The sequence below is a fragment of the Nicotiana attenuata genome, chromosome 6 (genome assembly GCF_001879085.1).
Source record: "Nicotiana attenuata strain UT chromosome 6, NIATTr2, whole genome shotgun sequence".
NCBI lineage: Eukaryota > Viridiplantae > Streptophyta > Magnoliopsida > Solanales > Solanaceae > Nicotiana > Nicotiana attenuata.
Window position 1 is genome coordinate 38,109,161 of NC_031994.1, and position 24,174 is coordinate 38,133,334.

General features: G+C 35.7%; 1 protein-coding gene across 1 annotated transcript; it reads right to left on the bottom strand.

The window, feature by feature from the left end:
* LOC109226851 (peroxisome biogenesis protein 6) lies at positions 4,165 to 13,873 on the bottom strand. Its single transcript, XM_019391740.1, has 16 exons — positions 13,461 to 13,873; positions 12,071 to 12,697; positions 11,741 to 11,984; positions 10,951 to 11,092; positions 10,100 to 10,283; positions 8,764 to 8,955; positions 7,971 to 8,255; positions 7,585 to 7,656; positions 7,313 to 7,399; positions 7,075 to 7,197; positions 6,888 to 6,998; positions 6,762 to 6,800; positions 6,340 to 6,461; positions 6,113 to 6,257; positions 5,595 to 5,675; positions 4,165 to 4,781 (listed from the first exon to the last, which is right to left on the bottom strand). The coding sequence occupies exons 1-16, from the start codon at positions 13,683 to 13,685 to the stop codon at positions 4,692 to 4,694; spliced, it is 2,769 nt and encodes a 922-aa protein (XP_019247285.1). The 5' UTR covers positions 13,686 to 13,873; the 3' UTR covers positions 4,165 to 4,691.

Sequence of the window (24,174 nt, forward strand, 5' to 3'; positions counted from 1 at the left end):
GTATTCTAGTGTAACCAAAGGTTACATTCTATATGATCTGGAGAAACATCTGTTCTTTATGAATAGAGATGTCATTTTTAGAGAGGAAGTCTTTCCATTTCAGTTGCAGGATACAGAGATGGATCAAACAATAGATCCTTTCCTCCTAAATGATGCTGATCGTTTACCATCAGAAGGCCCAATGCCAGCATGTTCACCTGTATTGAACTCCATTCCAAGAAGCATATCTGAAGCTGATCCAGTGATAATGCCGGAGGCAGTTCCTGTCACTGCAGTTCCACAGGAGAGCTCAACCTTAGGGGGAATTTCTGAGCATGAAACTTTGCAACATATGGATACATCTGCAGAGTCAGCTGATCATAATGAAGACATGGAGAACATTACTGATATGAATGAATCAATGATGTCGGCTGATAATCTTGAACAGGTTCTGCCATCCACAAGCAGCATTGACAGTGCAATTCCTCTTAGAAGATCTCAAAGAGGAACCAAGGAGCCAGTGTGGATGACAGACTATATTACTCAGAAGCCATCTACCAACTCAATTTTATATCCCATTGAGAATGTTGTTAGCTATGAAAAGTTGTCCTTATCTCATCACACCTACGTTAAAGCTTTTTTCAGCAGTCACAGAACCTTAAAATTTCCAGCAGGCATCTCAAGACAGTAGATAGGTTGAAGCTATGCAGGCTGAAATTCAAGCCCTTCAGGAGAACAACACTTGGAAACTAGTTAAGCTGCCACCAGGGAAGAAACATATAGGTTGCAAATGGGTATACAAAGTAAAGCTGAAAGCAGATGGCCAAGTAGAGAGGTTCAAAGCTAGACTAGTAGCTAAAGGGTATAACCAAAGGGAGGGGTTAGACTACAATGAGACCTTCTCCCAGTGGTTAAAATAGCTACTGTGAGAACTGTCATGTCTATTAGTATTGTCAATAATTGGTTCATTTATCAGCTAGATGTCTATAGTGCTTTCCTTCAGGGAGACCTCCATGATGAAGTCTATATGGAGCTTCCATAGGGTTTTACAAGCCAGGGGGAGCAGGGTATGGTTTGTAGACTTGTAAAATCCCTCTATGGCCTTAAACGGGCTAGTAGACAATGGAACCTCAAACTGACAGAAGCACTTCTGGATTCTGGTTTTCTTCAGAGCAGCCTAGATCATTCCTTGTTCATCAAACAACAAGGACCAGATATTGTAGTAATCCTAGTTTATGTGGATGATATGCTAGTGATAGGTAGCAGTTTGCATCTGATTGAAGCCACCAAAAACTCATTGCACCAAGCTTTCAAGATCAAAGACTTGGAAGAATTGAAGTTTTTTCTTGAAATGGAGTTCAATAGGTCAAAGAGAGGTATACTGATAAACCAAAGAAAATATGCTTTGGAGATAATCTCTGAGTTGGGGCTTACAGGTGCTAGACCAGCATGGACTCCTCTAGAGCCAAATGCAAAGTTAACAGTGCCAGAACTTGATAAACTGACAAAAGCTGAGGATGATAATCTATTGGCTGACAGTGGACAATATCAAAGGCTCATTTGAAAGCTATTGTATCTGACATTGACAAGACCAGATATAGAATTCTCAGTACAAACATTAAGTCAGTTTTTACAAAGCCCTAAGAAATCTCATTGGGATGCAGCAATGAGAGTGGTAAGATACATTAAAAGAGAGCCAGGAATGGGGATTCTATTAAGTAGCAGGAGCAGCAACATGTTAAGTGTGTACTGTGATGCGGACTGGGCTTCATGTCCCAATACAAGGAAGTCAGTATCAGGTTTTCTGGTGAAATATGGAAATTCTTTGATCTCATGGAAGTCAAAAAAGCAGAATACAGTGTCAAGGAGTTCAGCTGAAGCTGAATATAGAAGCATGGCAAGTGCAGTATCAGAAATAGTATGGTTGACAGCATTACTAAAGGAGCTGGGGACAAAAGTAGACTACCAATTAAGGTGTACAGTGATAGTAAGGCTGCTTTGCAAATTGCAGCCAATCCAGTATTCCATGAGAGAACGAAACACATAGAAATAGACTGTCACTTTATTAGACAGAAAATTCAGGAAGGCTTGATAAAGACAGAACATGTGGGAACTAGAGATCAAGAAGCTGATATTCTGACGAAAGGATTAGGAAGACAGCAGCATGAATATCTCGTGGGCAAGCTAGGCGTGCTGAACATTTTTGCACCACCTAGCTTGAGGGGGAGTAATGAGAATGGGAATGTACATAGTAGTGTAGAATAGAATCTTCTAGAATCTTCTAGAATCAGTTAATTAGTTGGACAATTAGTTTAAGTGGTTGATTAGTTAGCTAAGACTATATATGTGTGTATATGAGACTCATTGTACAGGTGGGTAAATTGAAAATACAATTTCATTTCTCTCTTCCAATATTTCTCTCTTCCAATATTTCTCTCTCTACATTCTCTTGTTCAATCTTCTCTGCCGAGTTGTGGTTCACCATTCACACCAAAATCAACAATTCATTAGTTTATTTATCCCTTATCCATGGTTAAATAGTATTATATATTTTCACTTTTATTTTAACTACTCAGATTAAATTTTTTGATTTGATATAAATGTGGAATACGGGTAAAATTTATCTTTGACAGAAAAAAAATTTCGTTTCAACTACCCTTTTGACTTATTACACTATCGTTGTATTTTCTTAAAGCGATTTTATAATAATAAAGGGTGTGTTTAGTATAACGGAAAATATTTTCCGTGGAAAATGTTTTCCAAAAAAATATTTTTTTTGGGAAACAAGTAGTATTCTTATTCATTTTTCGGTGTTTGGTACGCAAATTAAGAAAAACAACTTCTCAAGAGTATTCATAAATAATTTAGATACAATAAACATGAAGTCATAAACATTCGAACCAACAACCTTCTGAACTCACAAATTTCATAAAATTTCGAACCGCTAAACTTTCGAAACCGCGAACTTTCGAACCCGTAAACTTCCAAACATATAAATCTATGAACTCATAACTTTGGAACTTGTAAAATTTCGAACCTGTAAACCGAAAGATGAAAAAATTAAAACTGAAAATATAAAAAAAAAAAAAAAATTCCCGGAGGAGGGGGGATACAGAAAAACGAAAAAATAGATTACAAAAAAAAAATTGTGCAGGGGTGGTGGGGGGCAGTGGGGGTAGGGGCTTTGGTGCCGGTGGGAGGGGATAGCAGGGTGGGTGGCGACGGAAAAAAAAACTTAATGAAAAAAAAGTCTTTTTGGAGAGAGGAGGTGGGGTGTGTAGGCGTGGGGTGGGGTTGGGTGGGTGAGGTGTGTGGAGGTGTGGGATGGGTTGGTGAGGCTGGAAAATAGAGTGGGGAAGGTAGAGAGGGAGTTTTGGGAAATATTTTTCCTTCTTTTTGATAAGAAAAATATTTTCCTCCAATGAGAGAAAAATATATGTTTTCCAGAACATTTAAATCAACCAAACATAAAAATATTAACGTTTTTCTTCGTACCAAACACATCCAAAGAAAGGCGTCAATTTCAAGATTTTATATTGTCCTTCAATGTTTGTAGTTATCCATATTAGAAATTCTCAAGGAGATGGTTACATACCTTTCCTGAAGGCCGGCATTTGTGCAATCATCATTACATTTATCTGTTTGTATATATGTAGTTTTCTTATTAATAAGTATGGAACTTATTTGTTCCATATTTATCTGAGAACTTATATGCATTATTTTTATGGAAAAATTTTATTTTGTATCTCATATAACTAGTCACTAGTTGTATGCGGTATTTTTTTATCTCACAATTTTGTGGACCCAAAAGTGTAAGATTAGGGTCCACAAATTTGTGAGACAAAAAGGAACCTCACACAACTAATATAAGTTGCGTGAGACACACAATAAAACTTCTCATTTTCATATGAGAACACGTGATTTGACCACCGCTATCTTACTTCTCACATTCTGGATAGGCACGCATCCTCATAGGGCGAGGGGTAGAAAAGATCAATGAAAGACTATCTCGAATAAATTCGACTCTTTTGCTTTCAAGCTACACTGGGGCGCCCGCCCCAAGATAACAATGACAGGAAACTAACCGGTCGATGTCGATTGATCTCGGGGGTTAAGTTGATAGAAGTTTATTTAAAATTTTAAATGACATGTCATGTATTTTTTTTATCAAGCGTAAACACCGAATGCCGGTAAAATTTCTACTTAAATACAAAAAGACTGAAGTGAATAACAATATACAAATATACAGCCCTTGATTGCTAAATCAAAAACTTTGAAGTGAATATGGATGGAGTTTATTCTAGACAAATTCCACAAGCCAAAAGCAACTGAACTGTCACTAACACAAGCAGAATGACAACTATTTCAACTATAACTCAAATGGAAACTGGATTGCACCCTCATCCAAAATGAAAAATGCCACCACCAAGTGTAATCTATCTTGACTATCCTTTTCCTTTCTCTTTTTTTTTAATCTTTCATCCGGAGATTCAACAGTGGTTCCTTTCTTACTTTTAGCATGACTCGAATTCTCGGATGGAGGAAGCCCAAGCGGGGGCACGGAGTGGAAAGGCCAAATACTTCAGCCTAACAAGAATGAGCAACAACGAAATGAGAAGATGAGGTGCATCGGGCATCCCCATTTAGAAAGAACGGCCGAAGATTTTGGGCCGGTAGGAGGCAGATTGCGAGCAACCCCTCTCGGCTCTCTGTCATCTTGATGATCCTTCAAACTGATCACGGAGCAACTCATACTTTTGAAGCTCGGCCATTGACAGTGAGGGAGAGATCTCTCCCAAGACCTTCAAAATAGAGAAAGATAATCATTTCGCCAGTAGCATAGGATATAGGCAGACGAACCTGGTTCACTGGCTTCAAGGGAAGACAGTATTTTCAACACCGAGCATAAATATATGTGAAAAGGATTTCACCAGTAGCATAGGATATAGGCAGACGTTAGTGAGGGTTCGACTCCCCATCGTGTAATCCCCTCCCCCATTTGGCCATTTCCCCTTCCCCTACCCTCTATATATAATAATTTAAAAAAAAAAAAAAAAACTGCTTTTGTCCACCCATAGAGAAACTCCAAAACATTCCATTAGTGTGAATTATATATTACTGAATTAATGAGTTAAAATTAAATTAAAGTAACAAGAAAAAATTTTCTAGTTTGATAAGGTACATGTTCGCTTTAAAATCGAAAATGGATTCGATACAATTCAACAAAATCTAAGACATGATTAAAATAAAAATAATTTTCGAATTTGATTCTATAAAAATTTAAGTTTCCTCTTTTAATGAAGTTAAACGATACAGCCCTTACTAGGATATATGCAGATGTAGCATGGTTCACTGGCTTCAACGGAACACAGTATTTTCAACACGGAGCATAAATATATGTGAAAAGCATTTCACCAGTAGCATAGGATATAGGCAGATGTTGGTGAGAGTTCGATTCTTCACCGTGTAATCCCACCCCCAACCCCAACCCCAACCCCACCCCCCCTAAATTTCCTCTTCCTCTACCCCTACCCCTATATATAATAATTTAAAAAGAAAACTGCCTGTCCATCCATAGAGAAACCCCAAAAACATTCCATTAGTGACTGTCTTACCTTTAGAAAATCATCGTATTCCACGACAATTGAGTCATCCACATCATCTGAGCCAGTTGAATCTGAACTGGCAGCTAATACCTACAGCATAAACACCAAAATATCTTTTAGGAAACAGCTAGGACCATATACCCTCTCCATTTCATTTTATGTGTCTTAATTCGACTAAGCACAAAGTTCAAGATTTTGCATCTTGTGATCTTAAACTAAAGGTGTCTATAACGTACTAAAGATACCCTTTGAATTTTGCGGTCGTAAACATGCCATGTCATTCTATAAGGAAGTTTCACTAAGGGTAAAATGAGAATGCTGGAATTAATACTAAATATAGAAAGAAGCATTCTTTTTTAAGCAGACTAAAAAGGAAAACAAGTATATTCAAATGGGGCGGAGTAATATTTATCAGTTGAGATACCATCGGTTGTCTGATAATGCTAGGTTACCCTTCGTACCAACTGCACTGACACTACGGGTAAAAATATTTTTTGAAATTAGAAATAAAGGATAAAAACACGCACCTTGCGTTTCGCAGCATGAAACCAAGCATCAGCGCAGAGTGCATACATGTCAGCACCCGTGAAGTTTGGAGGACACCTTTTTGCTATTGAGAGTAGAGATACATCTTCTTTCAATTTAAACTTCCGTGTAAGCGCTTTAAGGACCCTACAAATCATTGAAATTCAAGAAATCAAACATCAAATACAAAGACAAGCACAATAGAGGGTCAGAATATAAGAGACCTTACCTCTCCCTATAAGAGGCTTCAGAATTCACACCAACATAAAGGAGCTTATCAAATCGGCCTGGCCTCAAAAGGGCAGGATCAATAAGATCAGGCCTATTGCTAGCTCCAATAATAAACAAGTCCTGTTATAAAAGAGGGGCCAAGAATTAGATCTACAAATAAGACAAGTACAAAGAGAACTAAAATCTAGCCCCAAGGCTTTGGTATAGTGGTAAGAGCACATTGCGTCGATGTGTAGGTTAGGCGCACCGCGCATGTCAGGACTTTGAATCATTCAGACAGCAGTCTAGTATTTAAGTGGAGAAGGGTAAAGGGGCAGGCCAATCTGATATTCCGAACCGTTCGCTAGCTAGCCCTCGGGTATTTCTCGGTTATCAAAAAGATAATAAAGAGCTAGTTAGTGATTGAGTGGAGTAGCTAACCTGGGTAGAGTCGTTCAAGCCATCAATCTCTGCAAGCATCTAGAAACAACAGAGGTTTAGTATAACAAGCAGTATATTAGTCGAGAAAAGAAGAAAATATGACTAACAAATCAATGCATTATGTACCTGAGAAACCACTCGATCCATTACACCGCCGGAGTCTCCAGAAGCACCCCGGGCAGGAGCAAGAGAATCAAGCTCATCGAAGAAGATGACGCATGGTCGAGCTGATCTAGCCTGCAATTTTCAAGAAGAATTTTAAATAAGCAACATCCTTTTTTAAAACATCTTTGCAAAAGCAAAAATAGCTTACCTTCTGAAAAATGTCCCGAATATTTTTCTCTGACTCTCCTATGTACATGTTTATCAACTCGGGCCCTTTCACACTGAGAAAATTCAGGGAGCATTCGGTAGCAACAGCTTTTGCCAGTAAAGTCTGAACATTTCAACAGAATGTTGTTAATGAATAAAGTATCATAGATGACCAGGAACAGGACCGGACAATAAAATATAGATGATATGACACTGCATAAAGCAACTCATAAACTCACTTTTCCTGTACCAGGTGGGCCATAGAAAAGAACACCAGATCGCTTGCGCAATCCAGACGAAAACAAGTCCTTGTGTAAGAGAGGCAGCTGCATTACAAAGGAAGAAGAGAATGGAAGTCACATCATCTGAAAAATAGCAGAAATAAAATACTAAATCCAGTAGAGTACAACTTCTAATTCGACGCACCATGGGTAATAAGTATAAACTTTAAAAGGAGGCTTATTCGCTTCAGTTTTCACAAGCGTTATGTGGGAGTAAATCAATGGAATACCTGTACAGTGTCCAAAATTGATTTCTTCACATCTTCAAGACCACCGACATCTTCCCATTTGACATTTGGAACCTACACTAGTGTAAACCATATATATAAGAATTTTGTCAAGCAGCATTAGACTTTTCAATACAATAATTGACCGTCTGCATTGCAATCCCATGCTAGACAAAAAAAGATGAACCAAACCAATATAAGCAGTCAGCACACTAGAGTCCAATAATGGAGCACAGAATATCTGAACTTTCACCAAATTTTGTTGCTCCACAAAAAACTTTGAAACTTCGTTTTCTTGCAAAAAACATTAAAATGCTGAGCAAGTCCAATCAAACACAAAAGAAGCATAATAAGATTAGTTTTGTTTACAAAATCATTTCCTGATTTACCTTTGGAGTACCCAGTGCTGATGCATTTCTTTTCTTTGATCGTTCCAGTGATTTCATTACATCTTCTTTGCTTAGGGACTTTGTCGAGTCATGCGAGCCATTATTCTCGATTGGTTTGCTCTTATGAGAAAGCTCTTTCAGACTTCCATTCTCAACCTCGACTTCCTCACTACCACGACTAAGGACTAGATTTGCACCGGCATCAGCAACTAAAGCTCGCAGATCTCTTGGCATGAAACCTGATGTCTGACCAACCAAATCTTTCACAAGGTCCTCCAAAGAAGTCTGCAATAAAAACGACAACAAATGACACCCACGACTTCAGTAATCTAGAAAATAACAGAAAGGAAGAGATGAGAGTCCTTCATTCCTCCTCCCCCCCCCCCCCCCCCAAACCCCCTGAAACCCTTTACACTTCTCAAGTTTCCCAACTTCATGGGCATACTTTTTCTTAATAACCCTGGTGTCCGGGCCAGCTTACGTACACGCACCTCGACTAATTCCACTGGATACGTGCTACCAGGCACTAGGTAACTTTGTCCATTAAGGCTTGGACAAATGAGAAGAAATCACCCAATGTTTTTGCCTCCGCTGGGATTCGAACCTGAAACCGCATGGTTCTCAATCCACTTTATTGATCACTGGGCCACACAGTTGGATGCAAAATTAGAAAATTTCATGGACCCTTTTGGCCTATAGCCAATAAAGTTTAATAAAGGACCAGTGTAGCGTACATATGAAAGAATATTAAGATCACACAGACAAAAGAGAAGGAAACTTCAAGTTTACCTACATCTGGAAGTAGTTCACTGAAATGTTGAAGAGACTGGGAGAGCATTTCATTCCTCTGTTCTTCACTCAACGGACCCACGCTAATCTCGTGACTGAAACAACGCCTAATAGTTGGTGGAAGGCCTTCAGAACTATCAGCAGCAGCAACTAACAGCACTGGGTGCCGATTTACAGGTTGAGCAACCTTTACTTGCTGCATCAACAAAAGACAAGAATAAGCATTACCCAGACTATTCTCCAGTATACTATGTGAAGTGGCACCTTTCAGATAGAGAGGTGGCAATAGAAAGTAATATTATGTTGTCGTCCTCTTTTCGCCACCCCTCGGAGAATATGATAATAGCCGTACAGACTATGGACTAGATAAGGGAGTGCATGGGGTAAATTGTGGTAAAAGAAATTCAAAAAATGCAAATGCTGGTGAAATTTTGATGCAAGCTCATCAATACTTCAAATTTATTGAGCAGTTAACAAAATTAAATTAAGAGGACTTAGCTCGTATGACTATGAGAGGACAACCTCAACTCCAAGAAGATTTTAATAGAAGATATGTTCTGAATTTAAGCCAAAATGCAGCTATTTTGACTCAAATTTCTTACGGAAATCAGGTAACATTTGAGCGCAAGTAGGCTTATCTATTACATGGATCCATTTATATCATGTCTTTTGCAACTTCTGCCAACAATTCTGACTATGATACTACCTAGCACTAGGAGAGAATTTAGCTTTCTGAATCTCCCTCTTCCCATAAATTCACATAAATATGAGCAAGAATCCAAGAAAATTATAACATGATGAAAATTTTGAAAAGAGAACAGGAAAGAAAAACAAACCAATCTAATTGATGATGATCATGATAATGCAAAACAGTGTTGTCAAAGGCGCGCTTAAAGCACGCTTAAGCCCTCAAGCGAGGCTCAAAACACGTTGAGCGCTTCGCCTCGCTTAGTGGGCGCTTTAGTGTCGCATGAAAGCTCTAACACATACTTTTCCTTGCCAATGAGTGTAATCCTGAAAAGGCGACCTTAAACAATTGATATTTCACTTTATCATGATTTTTTTTTTAAATTTCTTTGTCCATATATTTGTTATTCATGCTTATAATGATTATTCTTGGACTACTGTGCATATTTTTACTTTTTCTCTCGTTGTGCCTTTTTTCATTAAAGCCCACGCTTTATTTGCATTTTGCGCTTAAAGCCCCAACGGACCTTAGAGCTTTTTTGCGCTTTTCGCCTTTGATAACACTGATGCAAAAGAAAATTCATCAACATCATTCAGTACGATATGACGGACACGGAGATATGAAAAGTAAAGGAACTTGGAATACATCTTACATCATGAGCATTTGACTTTCCCTCTGAGTAGGATTCTTCATCTTCAGCAACTGGCTCAGTAAATTCCATTATGACGGATGCAACCTCTAAGTTCATACCAACTTGGTCATGTGGTGAACCCTCGTGAGAGACCAGGTTCTTGAAGACCTCAAAATGGCGAAGAAGAAGGATTGCAGGCGAGTATCTGCAGTGCAAATTGATTTCAAAGGAACAAAAGACCACATTAAAGACAACCAAGCTTCTTAAGTTTCGATATGCTTCAGCCGGTTTGACCAGATGGATTTAAACATAGAGTTTAACGGATCTTTTAGTTGAGGTTAGTTTAATATATGTTCAAAATCATTGTCAAAGGATTTTAAAGTGGGTCGTTGGTCTATTCAAAAAATGTAAACTAATTGTTCTCTGTCAATTTAGGATAAGGCCCAATTTAATTTGAAAGAAGTGAAAGGGAAAGTAGCTCAAATAAACTGGGACAAAGGAACAATTTAGAAAGAGACAATCATTGTAATATGCGAGTATCCAAAACACAAGGAGTAATTAGTTAAACGTGAAAATTTTCATGTACATTATACTTCTATGAAGCTAGTCATGATTTCCCTAATGTATATTCGCAATAGCAAAAAGTTATTGCTTCAAGGTACGGACAGTGTATGGGGCAAACTCAAATTAACTGAGGGCTGAGTAAAATTGTGTAAATCAGAAAATCTTAGGTTAACCGTACATAGTCAATTTACCAGGGAATAATGAAAATCAGGTCGTCGACGTATTAGTAAAGGCTGCCACCTACAGTCACTAAACCTTATAATAGTAGTTAGTTAAATAGACAATAAATCCTAGGCAACCTAAAATACCTGCGAGCCATGCCAAAAGCTTCAGCTAGGGCAACTGATGTTTTTCTATCAGAATTTGCAAATACACTTTGACAGTTATATTCCACCACATGAAGGCCTAATTGACGAGCAACAAATTTAACCACAGTTCTCTTCCCGCAACCTGCAGAGATTTGAAACCATCCATCAACAGCAAAACTAATTTACAAATCGATGGAGCTGCAGCTTTTAATCGAATAAAAATTTTGCATAGTAGTACTCCATCTGTCCCAATTTATGTGACACTCTTTCATTTTAGTCAGTCCCAAAAAAGAATCACACCTTTCTATATTTAGTAGCTATTTAACTTTAAACTTTCCATTTTATCCTTATGAGATGATTTATAGTCACACAAATATCTATGGCTTGTTTAAGACTACAAGTTTCAGAAGTCTTTCTTTCATTCTTAAACTTTGTCCCCAGACAAACACCGTCATAAACTGGGATGGAAGGAGTACAGGTAAAATATATTTATCAAAGAGAACCATAAAATCACGCTTCTGATAGCTTAAGCATTATCCTACTCATCCACTGTAGACATCTAAACCATGTTCATTTAAAAAAAAAAAAAAATCAAACACTGGACTCCCAATCTAGAGATTTTGCCAATATGTAACAATTCCGAGAATCATCTCTTCTGCTTTCTGCAACGTCATGCGACAGGTGATAAAAGAAAATATCACAAAACAGTTAAGAAGAGAAAGAATATCAAAATCATCCAATAAGCAGCATCTTTCAAATTAACCAGCAGATGGCAAAGTTTAGAACGTACCGGGCGAACCATACAACAACACAGCAACCCGAAATTTTGATGAAAGGGCTGATGGACATAATGGTGGCATAAGTATGGAGGCTAACGTCTTCACAGTGCTCACTTGTAAAGGCAGAGAACCTCGTGGTCGAGGAATTAAGAAATCTGGAGGAACAGCAGAAGGTACATTCCCTCCAAGTACAAGGGCCGTTCGAGTACGGTTGACTCTTAGGACAGGTTCTTCGGAAGGTTCCATGGCCACAACCTGGGATTGCTTACTAATAAGAGTGAGTGTCAAGGCATTTCGCAAGTTACTCGTGAACCTATGACGATAATAAATAAAATTTAAACCTTGAAATAGATGAGGTCAGAACCACCACTTTGCTTCTTTTGACTGCAAGGGATGCAGAGAGCCGATTTGCAATTCCAATTTATGCATACACTGAAAAGATCACCTCTCGAAAGAAATCTATCTACTTCAAAGTACTTATTCAATTCCATATCGATCAACTCTTGACGGTCTTCAGCTTCTATAGATGAATCTTTTTTAACTGACCCTAGACTCCCACATTCTGGTATCTTCACAAAAGAAGCCCTCAGGTGTGTGGCATATTTTGGCAACTGATCTAAAGGTTCAAATTCTAGAGTCATGGGAACATTGTCTTTTCCACTCACTATATTATTTGATTTCGCCTCAAATAGTGGTGACAAAGCTTCTTTCCCTTGGTGAATCATTGATTTCAAGCATGACAAATGTAAATAAAGGTTAAATGCTAGAATCGGAGATAAATAGGCAACTTCTCCATCTGGTTTTATATGAGAATCAGGATAGCTATGTAATGGCAAGAGAAATGCTGTCCCGGAGGACTGTGGCGGTGATGAACTACGGTCGGATAAAACTTGGTCACGACTAGGAGGATCTAGAACTACCACTTGTCCAATTCTTTGTTGACTTGTATTGACATTTTTTATGAGTACCTATGGCAAAAACAGAGGGAGCACAAAGTCAAGCAAGAATCATGTATGTCTAAGTTAGTAAGGGAGAATGAATATCTGAAGGTATCTTTACTGCCACACTAGAAATGAATGTCGCATAATACCACAAACAACAACAACAAAAAAAAAAAAAAAACCCAGCTCGTGGGGTCTAGGAAGGGTATTGTGTATGCAGACCTTATCCCTACCTTGGGGAGGTAGAGAGGCTGCTTCCGATAGGCCCTCGGCTCAAGAAAATAATACCACAACCAGAGATCAACAAAAACCGGAAACAATCTACGGTATTTTATCAGTTAGACCACTGCATATGCGAATACGAGCAATACTGTATCTTCACCCCCCTACATTTTTTCATAAGGTATTTACTGCTACATTAGAAATGAATGTCAAAACTCTCATAGTAGGCATCAGAAAGCAAATTTAAACGCAAGAAAAGAGTATGCCTAATTTGTTAATTATCTGTGATTGCTTTTTTGATAACCGTGGTGTCCAAGCCAGCTTGTGCGCACCTCGACTAATTCCACAGGATACCTGCCACTTTCCACTAGTAATAGTTACCACGTAACACTATCCATTGAATATGCCATAGTGTAATATAAATCTTTCTAAAATTATTCTTCAAATTTTTCTGAGCAGTTTTGGTCCTTTTAAGTTTGCCTAAAGTGATCACTTTTAGTCTCCGTCAAATATTTAACAAACTATGGTCATTAAATTTAATAAGAACTGTGGAAAATAAGAAGCATACCAATGAACCAGAAGTAATACAAAGTCTTCTAAGTTGAGAAGTAGTTATCCCAACCAAAGCAGAATCATCAAGATTAACAATGTCGTCTTTTGATATTTTAAGAACTCCAGCTCTCAATTGTACTTTTGGCGAAAATCGAATCTGGGTTTTATTTTCTGAATTTAAGAGTGAATTTAGTAGATTTTTAGTGGAAGAAAGAACTAAAGGTTTCCTTTTTTCCACCATAGTTGATTGAACAAGAACTCTGTTGAAACCCTAGTTTTAATTTGCTGTTGCAATTGGAATTTGTGGGTTAAAGGGAGGGAGAGATGGATTTTTTGTTTTGTTTCTTGTGATTGAATTTGATGCTGAAAATTGAGCAAATCAAGAAATGGAGTTTATTACAAAGAGATATATGTTGACGATAACATTCTTAACTGTTTCGAACTTATGTTGTCAGCATAATATTCGGGTCGGATATTTGTATTCGGGTCGGGTATTTGTATTCGGGTCATTCAATCATCTATACCAGTAGTAAAATTAGCGGGCTAGCCAGTTTTCAGACTGGTTATTCAAAAATAGTCAGCGTTTGCAAAGTTATTAAAAAATAGCCATTATTTTGCTGCAACACGGAAAGTTCCAGCATAATATACTGGAGATCGGTGCATCTGTGTATGAACTTCCAGCATATTATGTTGGAATTCCAACACGCGGAAAGTTCTAGTATACTATACTGGAGTATTTTTCTGGATTTTGAACAGTATTTTCTTTCAGATTTATCTTTACATGAAAAGTGACAAAATTTTGATTACTTTTAAAATTGTGGCTATTTTTGAATGACCACTTGTAAATCTGGCTTTTTTTTTTTAATTTCTCCCCTACCAGTAAGGCAATAATTGCACTTCAGAGGTCACTATTTAAATTTTGTATCTGTTAATCTTCTGAATTTCAAAAAAATCGCATAAATATAACACTTTTGAAGTGGTCATTAAATTTTGACCCTCACTTGCGCTATGGGCAGAATTTTAAGGTCGGGAAGTTAAAAAATAGAGAAATTTTCATAAAGTACTATCTTTTGGTGGTAATTAGCTTTCTATAGATACCATTTGCTATATTACGGATTGTAGATACGTTTTCTGTTGTTATAAGATGTATTAGATGTATTTAAGCTACTGTATTCATGAATACAGTAGCAAAAATAGGCGTGAATCAGGGAAGTCTAGCTTGTATTCGAGTGTATTCGATGCTATATTACGGATTGTAGATACGTTTTCTGTTGTTATAAGATGTATTAGATGTATTTAAGCTACTGTATTCATGAATACAGTAGCAAAAATAGGCGTGAATCAGGGAAGTCTAGCTTGTATTCGAGTGTATTCGACTGTATTCATGGCGTAAAACATGGGATTGCAGCTGGACAGATTATTGTATTCTACTGTATTCACGGCGTGAAACAGGGGATTACATTGTTTTTAAACGGAAAGTGAATCAATTAACATAATAGACTCCTAATATAACTCAACAAACTCAATTATAACACACAAATTTTGTATTTCCAGTTATAAAAAAGATTCTCAACAAAAAAATACCCCAAAAACATAGCAATCTTCAGAGAAATTATATAATACATCTGAATACATAAATTATATTAATTAAAAAAAAACATATGAATACATTCATGGCATATAGCGAGGCAGTGAATACAATGGAATACATAGAATACAGCATGATACATTGAAATACAATGGAAAAAAGACAGTGAATACAATAAAATACATTAAAATACAGCGAGATACATTGAATTACAATGAAAAAAAAAGACAATAAATACCCCGCTTTGAGTTTGCCTTTTCCTTTTGCTGTTCGACTGACGAAGCATTTTTGTATGAAATTGTGACCTAGGGTTTCGATTGATGAGGTCAAGGGTTTGGATTTTGCGATTTCGGTTATTCGCATCATCTTGATTTCACCGTGTAATGCTCAAAACCTAGGATGAATCTGGCTCTGCAATGAAAAGTGAAAGTGACGATGTAATTGGAAACCCCTCAAAAACCCTTCTTGGGTCGGGGAAAGTATAAAAATTAAGAAAGAGAATTTTTCATGTATCAAAGTAGAGAGAGAAAGAAAATAGTGTAACTGAATAACGTATTTAGTGGCTTAGGGTAGGAGGTAACCAAAATTAGATATTTTGCTATAAACACTAAAAGGTATCTATAGAATATAATTTTTTAAAATGGTATTTATTTAAAATAAATAAGGTGTTAATCTTTGCTATAGGAGGTAAAAATTCCTAAAAAATATTATCCATGGGACGAGACTTGTCAAACTTGAAGTTCTGCTCAAAGGACAAGCGAGAACAAAAAAATCAAGACCATCTACTTTAGGGGTTATTTATATAGTTCATCCTAGAATTTTTCCTTTGTGATTGGATAAAAGAAAATCATGTATAAATTTAGCCCATTAGATTAATATTAGTAGGGATAAAATTTAAATAGTAGCATAAAAAAGGTCGTTTGTGCAAATGCCCCAATAATTGACATAAATGCAGACCCATATATAAGAACGATATGGCATGAACGGGAGAAACTTAAAAATAGCCAGATTTATAAGTGGTCATTTAAAAGTAGCTACAGTTTCAAAAGTAATCGAAATTGAGCCACTTTTCACGTAAAGATAAATCTGAACGAAAACACTGTTCAAAATCAGGAAAATACTTCAGTATAATATACTGGAATTTTAGTATAATATACTGGAACTGCAGTATAATATAATGGAGTTCCGACATAAGTATACTGGAACTCCAGTATATTATACTAGAGCTCCAGCAAAATATACTGGAACTCCACTATATTATACTGGTGTTCCAGCAAAGTATACTGGAGCTCTAATATAATATACTGGAGTTCCAGTATAATATACTGGACTTCCAGCATATTATACTGGAGTTCCAATATAATATACCGGTCCAGCATAATATGACGGAAGTTCATACACAGGTGCACGGTCTCCAGTATATTATGCTGGAACTTTCCATATTATAGCAAAATAATGGCTAATTTTGAATGACCAGTCCGAAAACTGGCTAGCCCGTGCTATTTTTACGGCATGAACATGCCTATTTTGAAGAAATGAGATTTTTACCTAGATTTGCAATATAATAGTTCTAATTACCATTATTAGGGAGATTTTTATTTAATTACCTAAAAATAGCATTATATATCAATTGGATACAAAGTAAGGGATTATGCTTCAATCTTCCACATTTTAGGCTTCAATTTTCCCAATTTTCTCTCTACCTCTTTCTTTTCTCACGCCTTTGTTTGCTCTACGATTCTATTGCTTGAACCACTAATCTGAAAAATAACGTTTTCTACTCCAACCACCACATTAATGCACAACAATGTTCGTTGACAAAAACAAAACCCTATCAACATCCATGTTTGAGCGATTTCAAAAAGTTAAATAAAGAGGAATTTTCAGAAATGAATGTTGTTTAGTGGATATTAACTTGCTATAGGCTATAGCAACCATTTACTTAATTACTTCCAATAGCTATGTTTTTACTTGTTATAGGTGTATTTGATGTATTCAAGCTACTGTATTCATGAATACAGTAGCAAAACTCGGCGGAAAACAAGGAAGTTCAGCTAAACATATACTGTATTCATATGTATTCGCGAGCTGTATTCGTGAATACAATAACGGAAATCTGCGGAAAAAAAGGTCTTCAGCTGTTTAAAAATAGTAAGCGAATCAATTAACGCTATAGGCTCCTTATATAACTCAACAAACTCAATTATAACACGCAAAATTTGTATTTCCAGTTATAGAAAAGATTCTCAGCAGAAAAACACCCCAAACACATAGCAATCTTCAGAGATTCAATCCATCCTTTCTTTTTTTAGTGGTATCTTTACGAAAATATTTTTAGTGGTATCTTTACAAATAGATTTATATATTGAAATTATATAATTACATTGAATACAGTTAAATACATACAATACATTGAATACATGAAGTATAGCATGTCATCTATAGTGCAAAACATATGAATACATACTGCAGATACTTTTGAATACATATATACATCTGAATACATAAATTATATTAATTAAAAAAATATATGAATACATTCTACAATACATTAATTACATACTGTTGAATATATACTGCTGGACAAAACAGTGAAACAAAGTGAAGCTTTGAAATTATATAATTAAATTGAATACAGTTAAATACAATGAATATATTGAAAAAGTAGAAAAAAACTAAAGACAGTGAATACAATGAAATACATGGAATACAGCGAGATACATTGAATACAATGAAAATAAAGTATCTTTTCCCTTAACCCTTGAATCATCATCCATAAGTTTTCTTCTCTTTTCCGCATCAGAAAGTGTTGATTCTTTCGAAGATTTCTCAAATTGGGCTTGTTTCGATGTTGGGCAAACCTCTTGTGAGTTGTTGAATCAGCCATTGGAGATGAAATTTCGAGTTTCTGGTGAAAGCATAACAATGGTGATTATTTCTAGAAATTTAGTAAAGAGAAACAGAATAAGCAATATACCAGCGAAAATCTAACAACCTTAACACTTACCACAACTTTTTGGAGCAAAAAAAATTGAAAATTTCGCGAGACAATGGAGATGAATCAGTGGAGAATTGTTGGTTTATTCATGGAGAAGTGACTGGCGTTGAGAGAGAGAGAGATCGTAGTTTGTGAAGTTGTATACTATACGGTGGTCTTGTGAGAGAAAGAACGGAAAGTAGGAGAGAGAAAAATATTACCCAGCGTATTTAATGGCTAAACGGTAGGAAGTGACCACAAATACATATTTTGCTATAAAACCTAAAAGGTAGCTATACAACAACAACAACCCAGTGTGGTCCCACAAGTGGGGTCTGGGAGGGTAGGAAGTACACAGCCTTACCCCTACCCTGTAAGGACAGAGAGACTGATTCCGATAGACCCTCGGCTAAAGAAGGTGAGAGAAGCCCTGGTAGCAAATAATAGCAAGACAATAATTAGAAAACTAAATCGAAGATAGCAACAGATAATATGAAAGGGGTACTGATAACAAGTAGTAGCAAGATAACATATTTAGAAAACTAATTCCGAGGCAGAGGACGAGAATATGAACGAAGTACTGCTAGCAAACTACGAAAATACCAATGGCAAGTAACAACGAAAAGAGACATGCGCATATAACAAACTAAGGAAAAAAGGGCACCGTACTAGCGCTAATATTATCAAGCTAGAGAAGACAAAGGGAGACGCACGACTACCTACTAACCTTCTACCCTAATCTTCAACCTCCACACCCTTCTAAAAGGTAGCTATAGAAAATAATATTTTAAAAGATATTTATTTATAATAAATAAGGTGTAAAGCTTTGCTATAAGAGGTAAAATTTCCTTAAATAAAACTTGTTCGACGACATGCAAAGGAATCATTACACAAGAAATTTTATTCGAGCTTGACCATATCTATATATATATGGCTAACCCAATAACAAAGTTTCGTAAGGGAACTGGAGCAGGCTACCGTGAGACAAAAAATCTTCTTTCTAAATATATTCGATTCGAAACTCTTATATGTCCGAGGTTCAATATTGAAAAAATTCAGAGATTTTCCATGACTTTGTCCGTGTCAATAAACAATTCGAAATATCTCGAATTTTTTAGTACAGGTCCGAGTCAAATAGCAATGATTCGGAACACTTATGTTTGTACTATTTCGAAAATCCAATGACTCAATTGTAGGGATATATAAAAACAGGATTTGTCCTAGCAGGAAAGGGAGGGAAACAAATACTCAAAATAATGTAGGAATTTTTCTCATTTCAAAAAATCTTCCAAAATAAATTTTAAGAAAAAAGGGTCCAAGAAAAAAAGTGTATGTTATTTGTATGTCCTACGTATCATTAGAGATACAATGACATACAAGATACATACAATCGATAATTCATCGCGGTAGAAAAAAAACTAATAACTAAAGCTAATAGCTTTTTAAATATTGGCTAAAATTTTAATAGCAATAGTTAAGAGCGGCTATTTTTCAATTTCTTTCACCTCTTAATGATGCGAGTTATTCTGGGAAAAACGTGCAGGCTTGATCTGAAACAGACAATATTATACCGTGTTAAAATTATATTTAGGTTGTTTTATCCCAACAAATACAATGTTGAATTTCTAGAGGGAGCTTTAAGTATGCCCTACTTGATTCCCAAGGAATGACTCATGTTTGAAACAAATAAGCTTTTCGAGAAGGGACACCACCAACCCTGTGACCAAAATTTAAAAAGAAAGAATTACAAGAATATATACTTGAATTCACACCATAATAAAAATGGCCCATATTTTTAAGTTTACCCGGTATAACTAGTTTGTATAGAATTTGAAGGAAATATTTCAATCAGTAAACTAGTTCTCTTTTTCCTTACATGCCCAAAATGCTCTCTCTCCATGTGCCTCTTTATTCTCTACAGGCCATCATCTTCTATCCTCTATATTTTTAGATCTATCTCCCATAGTCATCTTCTATCTTCTATAATTTTTAAATCTATCTTTCATCCTCTCTTTTTGCCTCTCTAATTTTCAGCTCTAATTTTTCGCCACTGACGAAGCTAAAGTTTTCAGATATGGAAGTTAAAGTTTTCAGATCTGGAAGTTTTCATTGTGAATTGGTGATATCAAAAGGAGTTCAAAATTTAAAGTTGAAGTGATTTGGAGTAGATTTGAGTTAAATTTCAGAAAAAACGTAAGGAAGAAGACGAAGTCAGTTTTTTGTATAATATTGTATAACAGTGTATATGAGTGTATAAACACATCTTATACACTTTTATACATCTTTATACAAGCGTCTGTAGACGAACTTCTTCCACGATTTTCAGTTGCAATTGTTGTTCAAAATCAATCTAAATCTCCATTAAATGACTTCAAATTTTATATACAATGTCCTTATACTCTTTCTAATAATTCTAGATAATACCCACTCCAAATTTCTCACAAAATCAAATTCGGAATCTAAACCCACATATTTAAGCTTGTCAAAAATTTAATTTTCACCACCCAAATGAATTTGGTTTGTTGAACTAATACTTGAGTTACAGTTACTGATTCAAAAATTAACTTAAAAGCTTGAGCAATCTTTTTAAAAATTAAATAGTAATTTTGAGAACCTATTGGAGTTGGATGTTGAATCTTAGCCTATTATTTTTGGGCTAGTTGGTTGTAAACTGAAATATGAGCTATAAAATTAAAAAGTAGGGATCCCAATTGTTCTTATGTGAAATTTTCCCCACAGCCTTAATTATCCATAAAAATTACTCAATCTTATGTAAAGATTGAGTAATCTTCGTTATCAGATTTGCATTGACCGGTAATGTCATTAATTACTAACTTTATTAGCACATTCATGTATTCAAACTAGTTAAAAAATGAACTACAGACCAAATGTGTTGATTGTAGATCTTTGTGATCTTATTATAGTATTGTTAATTTTTATTGAGAAAATTACTTTTTTTCCTTTCACTTGAGATCTCCTAATTAAGTTACCCCATTTCTAAATAATAGGCATAAGTAGGTAAGCATAACATCGTAAACCACGAAGGAGATTAACGTGATGAAATAATAACGTAGTATGTTGTCTCTGAATTATCCTTAAAATTTATGGAAAAACATTTACGTTATAGAAAATTCCGGATCTAATCAAAAGTCAAACTTATTTTATTAAAAATGGTCTTGATAATTAACAATCAAACTTATTTTTACTAGATTACGTTAATCTCATGTAGGTGGGATTTGCCTATATTGTTCTACCACTATATAATGCTAAACAAGACCTTGCTCCCAAATCATTCAAAAGTTAAAATATTGTCAATTCTTTAAAAAGTGCAGTAGTGGAGAAAAATATGGGCAGATTTCTTATGAAGTCTTCGTTCTTGATTGCCTTTTTGCTAATTGCCATGGGTTTGTTTCTCTTTCGTTTTCATTACTCTCTTTATATATAAAAAACCTCAGAATGCATAAAATATATTCTCTTTATTCCATTTTATATGATACAGTTCAGAGTACAGAAGGTTAAATTTTATTACTTATGACTTATAGTACTTTTTTACTTTTAATTTTATTAGTAGAGTTATTTAGTTTTAGTAACACCTGCACAAGGTAACGGTAAGCATGGGCGGATACACCTCACGGCAAGCGATGTCACGTGACACCGCTTTATCGAAATTGTTATTAAATATGTACATGTAGATAGTATATAAAATAAAAACCCTTGGTATAAATATAAAAATGACACTGTTTGTCATTATAGTGGTTTATTCATTTTTTTAATGTTGACGTACACCGCTTGATAAAAATCTTGCATACGCCACTAGGGGTAATCTGCGTACACACTATTCTCCCCAGATCTTACTTGTGGGATTACACATGATATGTTGTTGTTGATTTAGTTTTAGTAACAACAACATTAATTATGTTTAGTCTCAAATAAATTGAAATTGAGTATAGTCTGTCATATAAAGTCAAAGTAAAGGCGAATAATATTCTATTCTAAGTAACGACTTGTTTAAATATTTTTAATATGCAGTTGCAAATACTCCATCATTCAAGCTAGTGACTGCTCTACACCACTGTCATTCTGACGAAGACTGCTATGATTTATGTGAAGACCAGCCTCTTTGTGTTTGGCATATATGCATATGCGTTCCCAAGACGAACAAACTTGACGAAGCTGCATTTGGTCATAAAGTACCTCTAAATTGATGTCTTCCAATTGTTTGATAAATTGCCGAAATGGAAAGAATTATCATTTCTGGTTATATACATGTTTTTATTACCATAATTATGCCGTTGCTATAGAAATTGATGTATTAATTAGTCATCATGTTACTATTGTTATTCCGCTTGATTTCTTTATAAAGTATGGCATCAAACTTTTACTTCAAATAACAATAAAGGTGAAGCAGGGTTAAAAACGACGAATCTTGTTATGATAAACAGTTCGAAGATATATATAGCCAACCCCAATCCTTTTAACCATTAACATCTTCAGAAGATCTTTTTTACGAATTTTGAGTTCATTATTGCTTTTTTGCACCACAGCAAATCATGAATTGCGCCCAACATAAAGCCCTTTTACCCAGTGATGTTTTATTTATGGGATTTAACTTTTATACATCGATAATATAAACGGACTTTGACCACAAAAAAGTTCTTATACAAGTAACAGTTCACAAAAATGTAGGACTAGTAGGCCGGAAAATAAAACAAATTACCTCGTACAACGGTTAAAATACACCAAAAGAGGAAAAAATAAACTACATGTGATAGAGGAAACATGACTGCATTTTACTGTACCCCAAAATCACCATAGGTTAATATTTTTGAAAGTGTAGGATTTTATGTGTGTTGATGATCTATCGAAAATAGCCTCTCTACCTGCTCCGGGTAGGGATAAGGTCTGCATAAACACTATCCTCCCCAGACCCCACTTGTGGAATTACACCGAGTTTGTTATTGTTGCTGTTGTTAGGATTTAATGTACAGTATAATCTGGTTAATAACTGTTTAACCCAATTAGTGACAGAGCCACATGTACTCAGAGGGTGTCAACTGACACATCTTTGTCGAAAATAACATTGCGTAGGTAGGTAATTTTTTTAATGCATATATATGCTATATACTGATATCTCTTGGCTCATTCGTGAATTTACTTTCCTAAGATGTTAATACCCCTGTAGTTCCTTTACAAAGTAGTAGAATAAGATGCGAGAGAGCCATGCCTTTAGATTAAGAAGGTTTTGATTCTGGAAGATGGAGCTCTAGCCGCCTATAGGTGGTAGGGTAGGCGCCCAACATAAAGTAGTAGAACTATGCATTTTACTGTACCCCAAAATCACCATTGGTCAATATTTTTGAAAGTATAGGATTTAATGTGTGTTGATGGACTATCGGAAATAGCTTCTCTACCTGCTCCGGGTAGGGATAAGTCTGCATACACAATATCCTCCCCAGGCCCCATTTGTGGGCAGTGGCGGAGGCAGGATCTCCACGAAGGGGGTGCAATTTTTTTTTTTTTTGCAGCTAGTGGGAATTGAACCTACAACCTTATGAAGGTTTTGAACCCCCTTCACCACTAAACTACACTTTTGGGTTGTATTAAGGGGGTTCAAAACTTGATATAGAGATAAAAACTAGATTTTGCCTAATAAATACAGTGTAATTTTTCGGCGAAGAGGTGTTACACCTCATATTTTCGTACATGAAAATACGCCATAAATAAATTAATGAGAGCCCGTAAGTGAGATGCCACGTCCCGCAGTACTACATTACGACGATATTGCACCCTGTAGTATTTTACGTTGAATTTGCCGTAAGGTAATTGACATCAGTCCAAGGAAAAGATTATTCGGAGATTATAAGGATTATGCTATTTCAAACAAGTAATAAGTAAATCCGTGAAGGTGAGAGGGGAAGCAAGTCAAAGGAAACGAATTTTCATCCAAGTTTGGCATTTGAGATAAAATACGGGTCGAGCGATATTTCGAGCGATAATACCCGATAATTATAAACTAGTACCATGCAAGGTACCATATGACCACGGTAGTATAAGGTATAAAGTATATATAAAGTATATTAAAAATAAGTAGAATTTTAAGTAATTTGAGGCAATTTTTAAATTATAAAATAATACGTGGCAGCAAGGAAGCTTATAGCATACGAC

Bases quoted from the DNA above. Each gene is read 5' to 3' on its own strand.
- LOC109226851 (XM_019391740.1), bottom strand. From the start codon at position 13,685: ATGGTGGAAAAAAGGAAACCTTTAGTTCTTTCTTCCACTAAAAATCTA. The intron at 11,093-11,740 runs GTACGTTCTAAA...AAATCTCTGCAG, and splicing joins GTTGTTGTATGGTTCGCCCG to GTTGCGGGAAGAGAACTGTG. The intron at 8,956-10,099 runs GTAAGATGTATT...TTGTTGATGCAG, and splicing joins GAAAGTCAAATGCTCATGAT to CAAGTAAAGGTTGCTCAACC.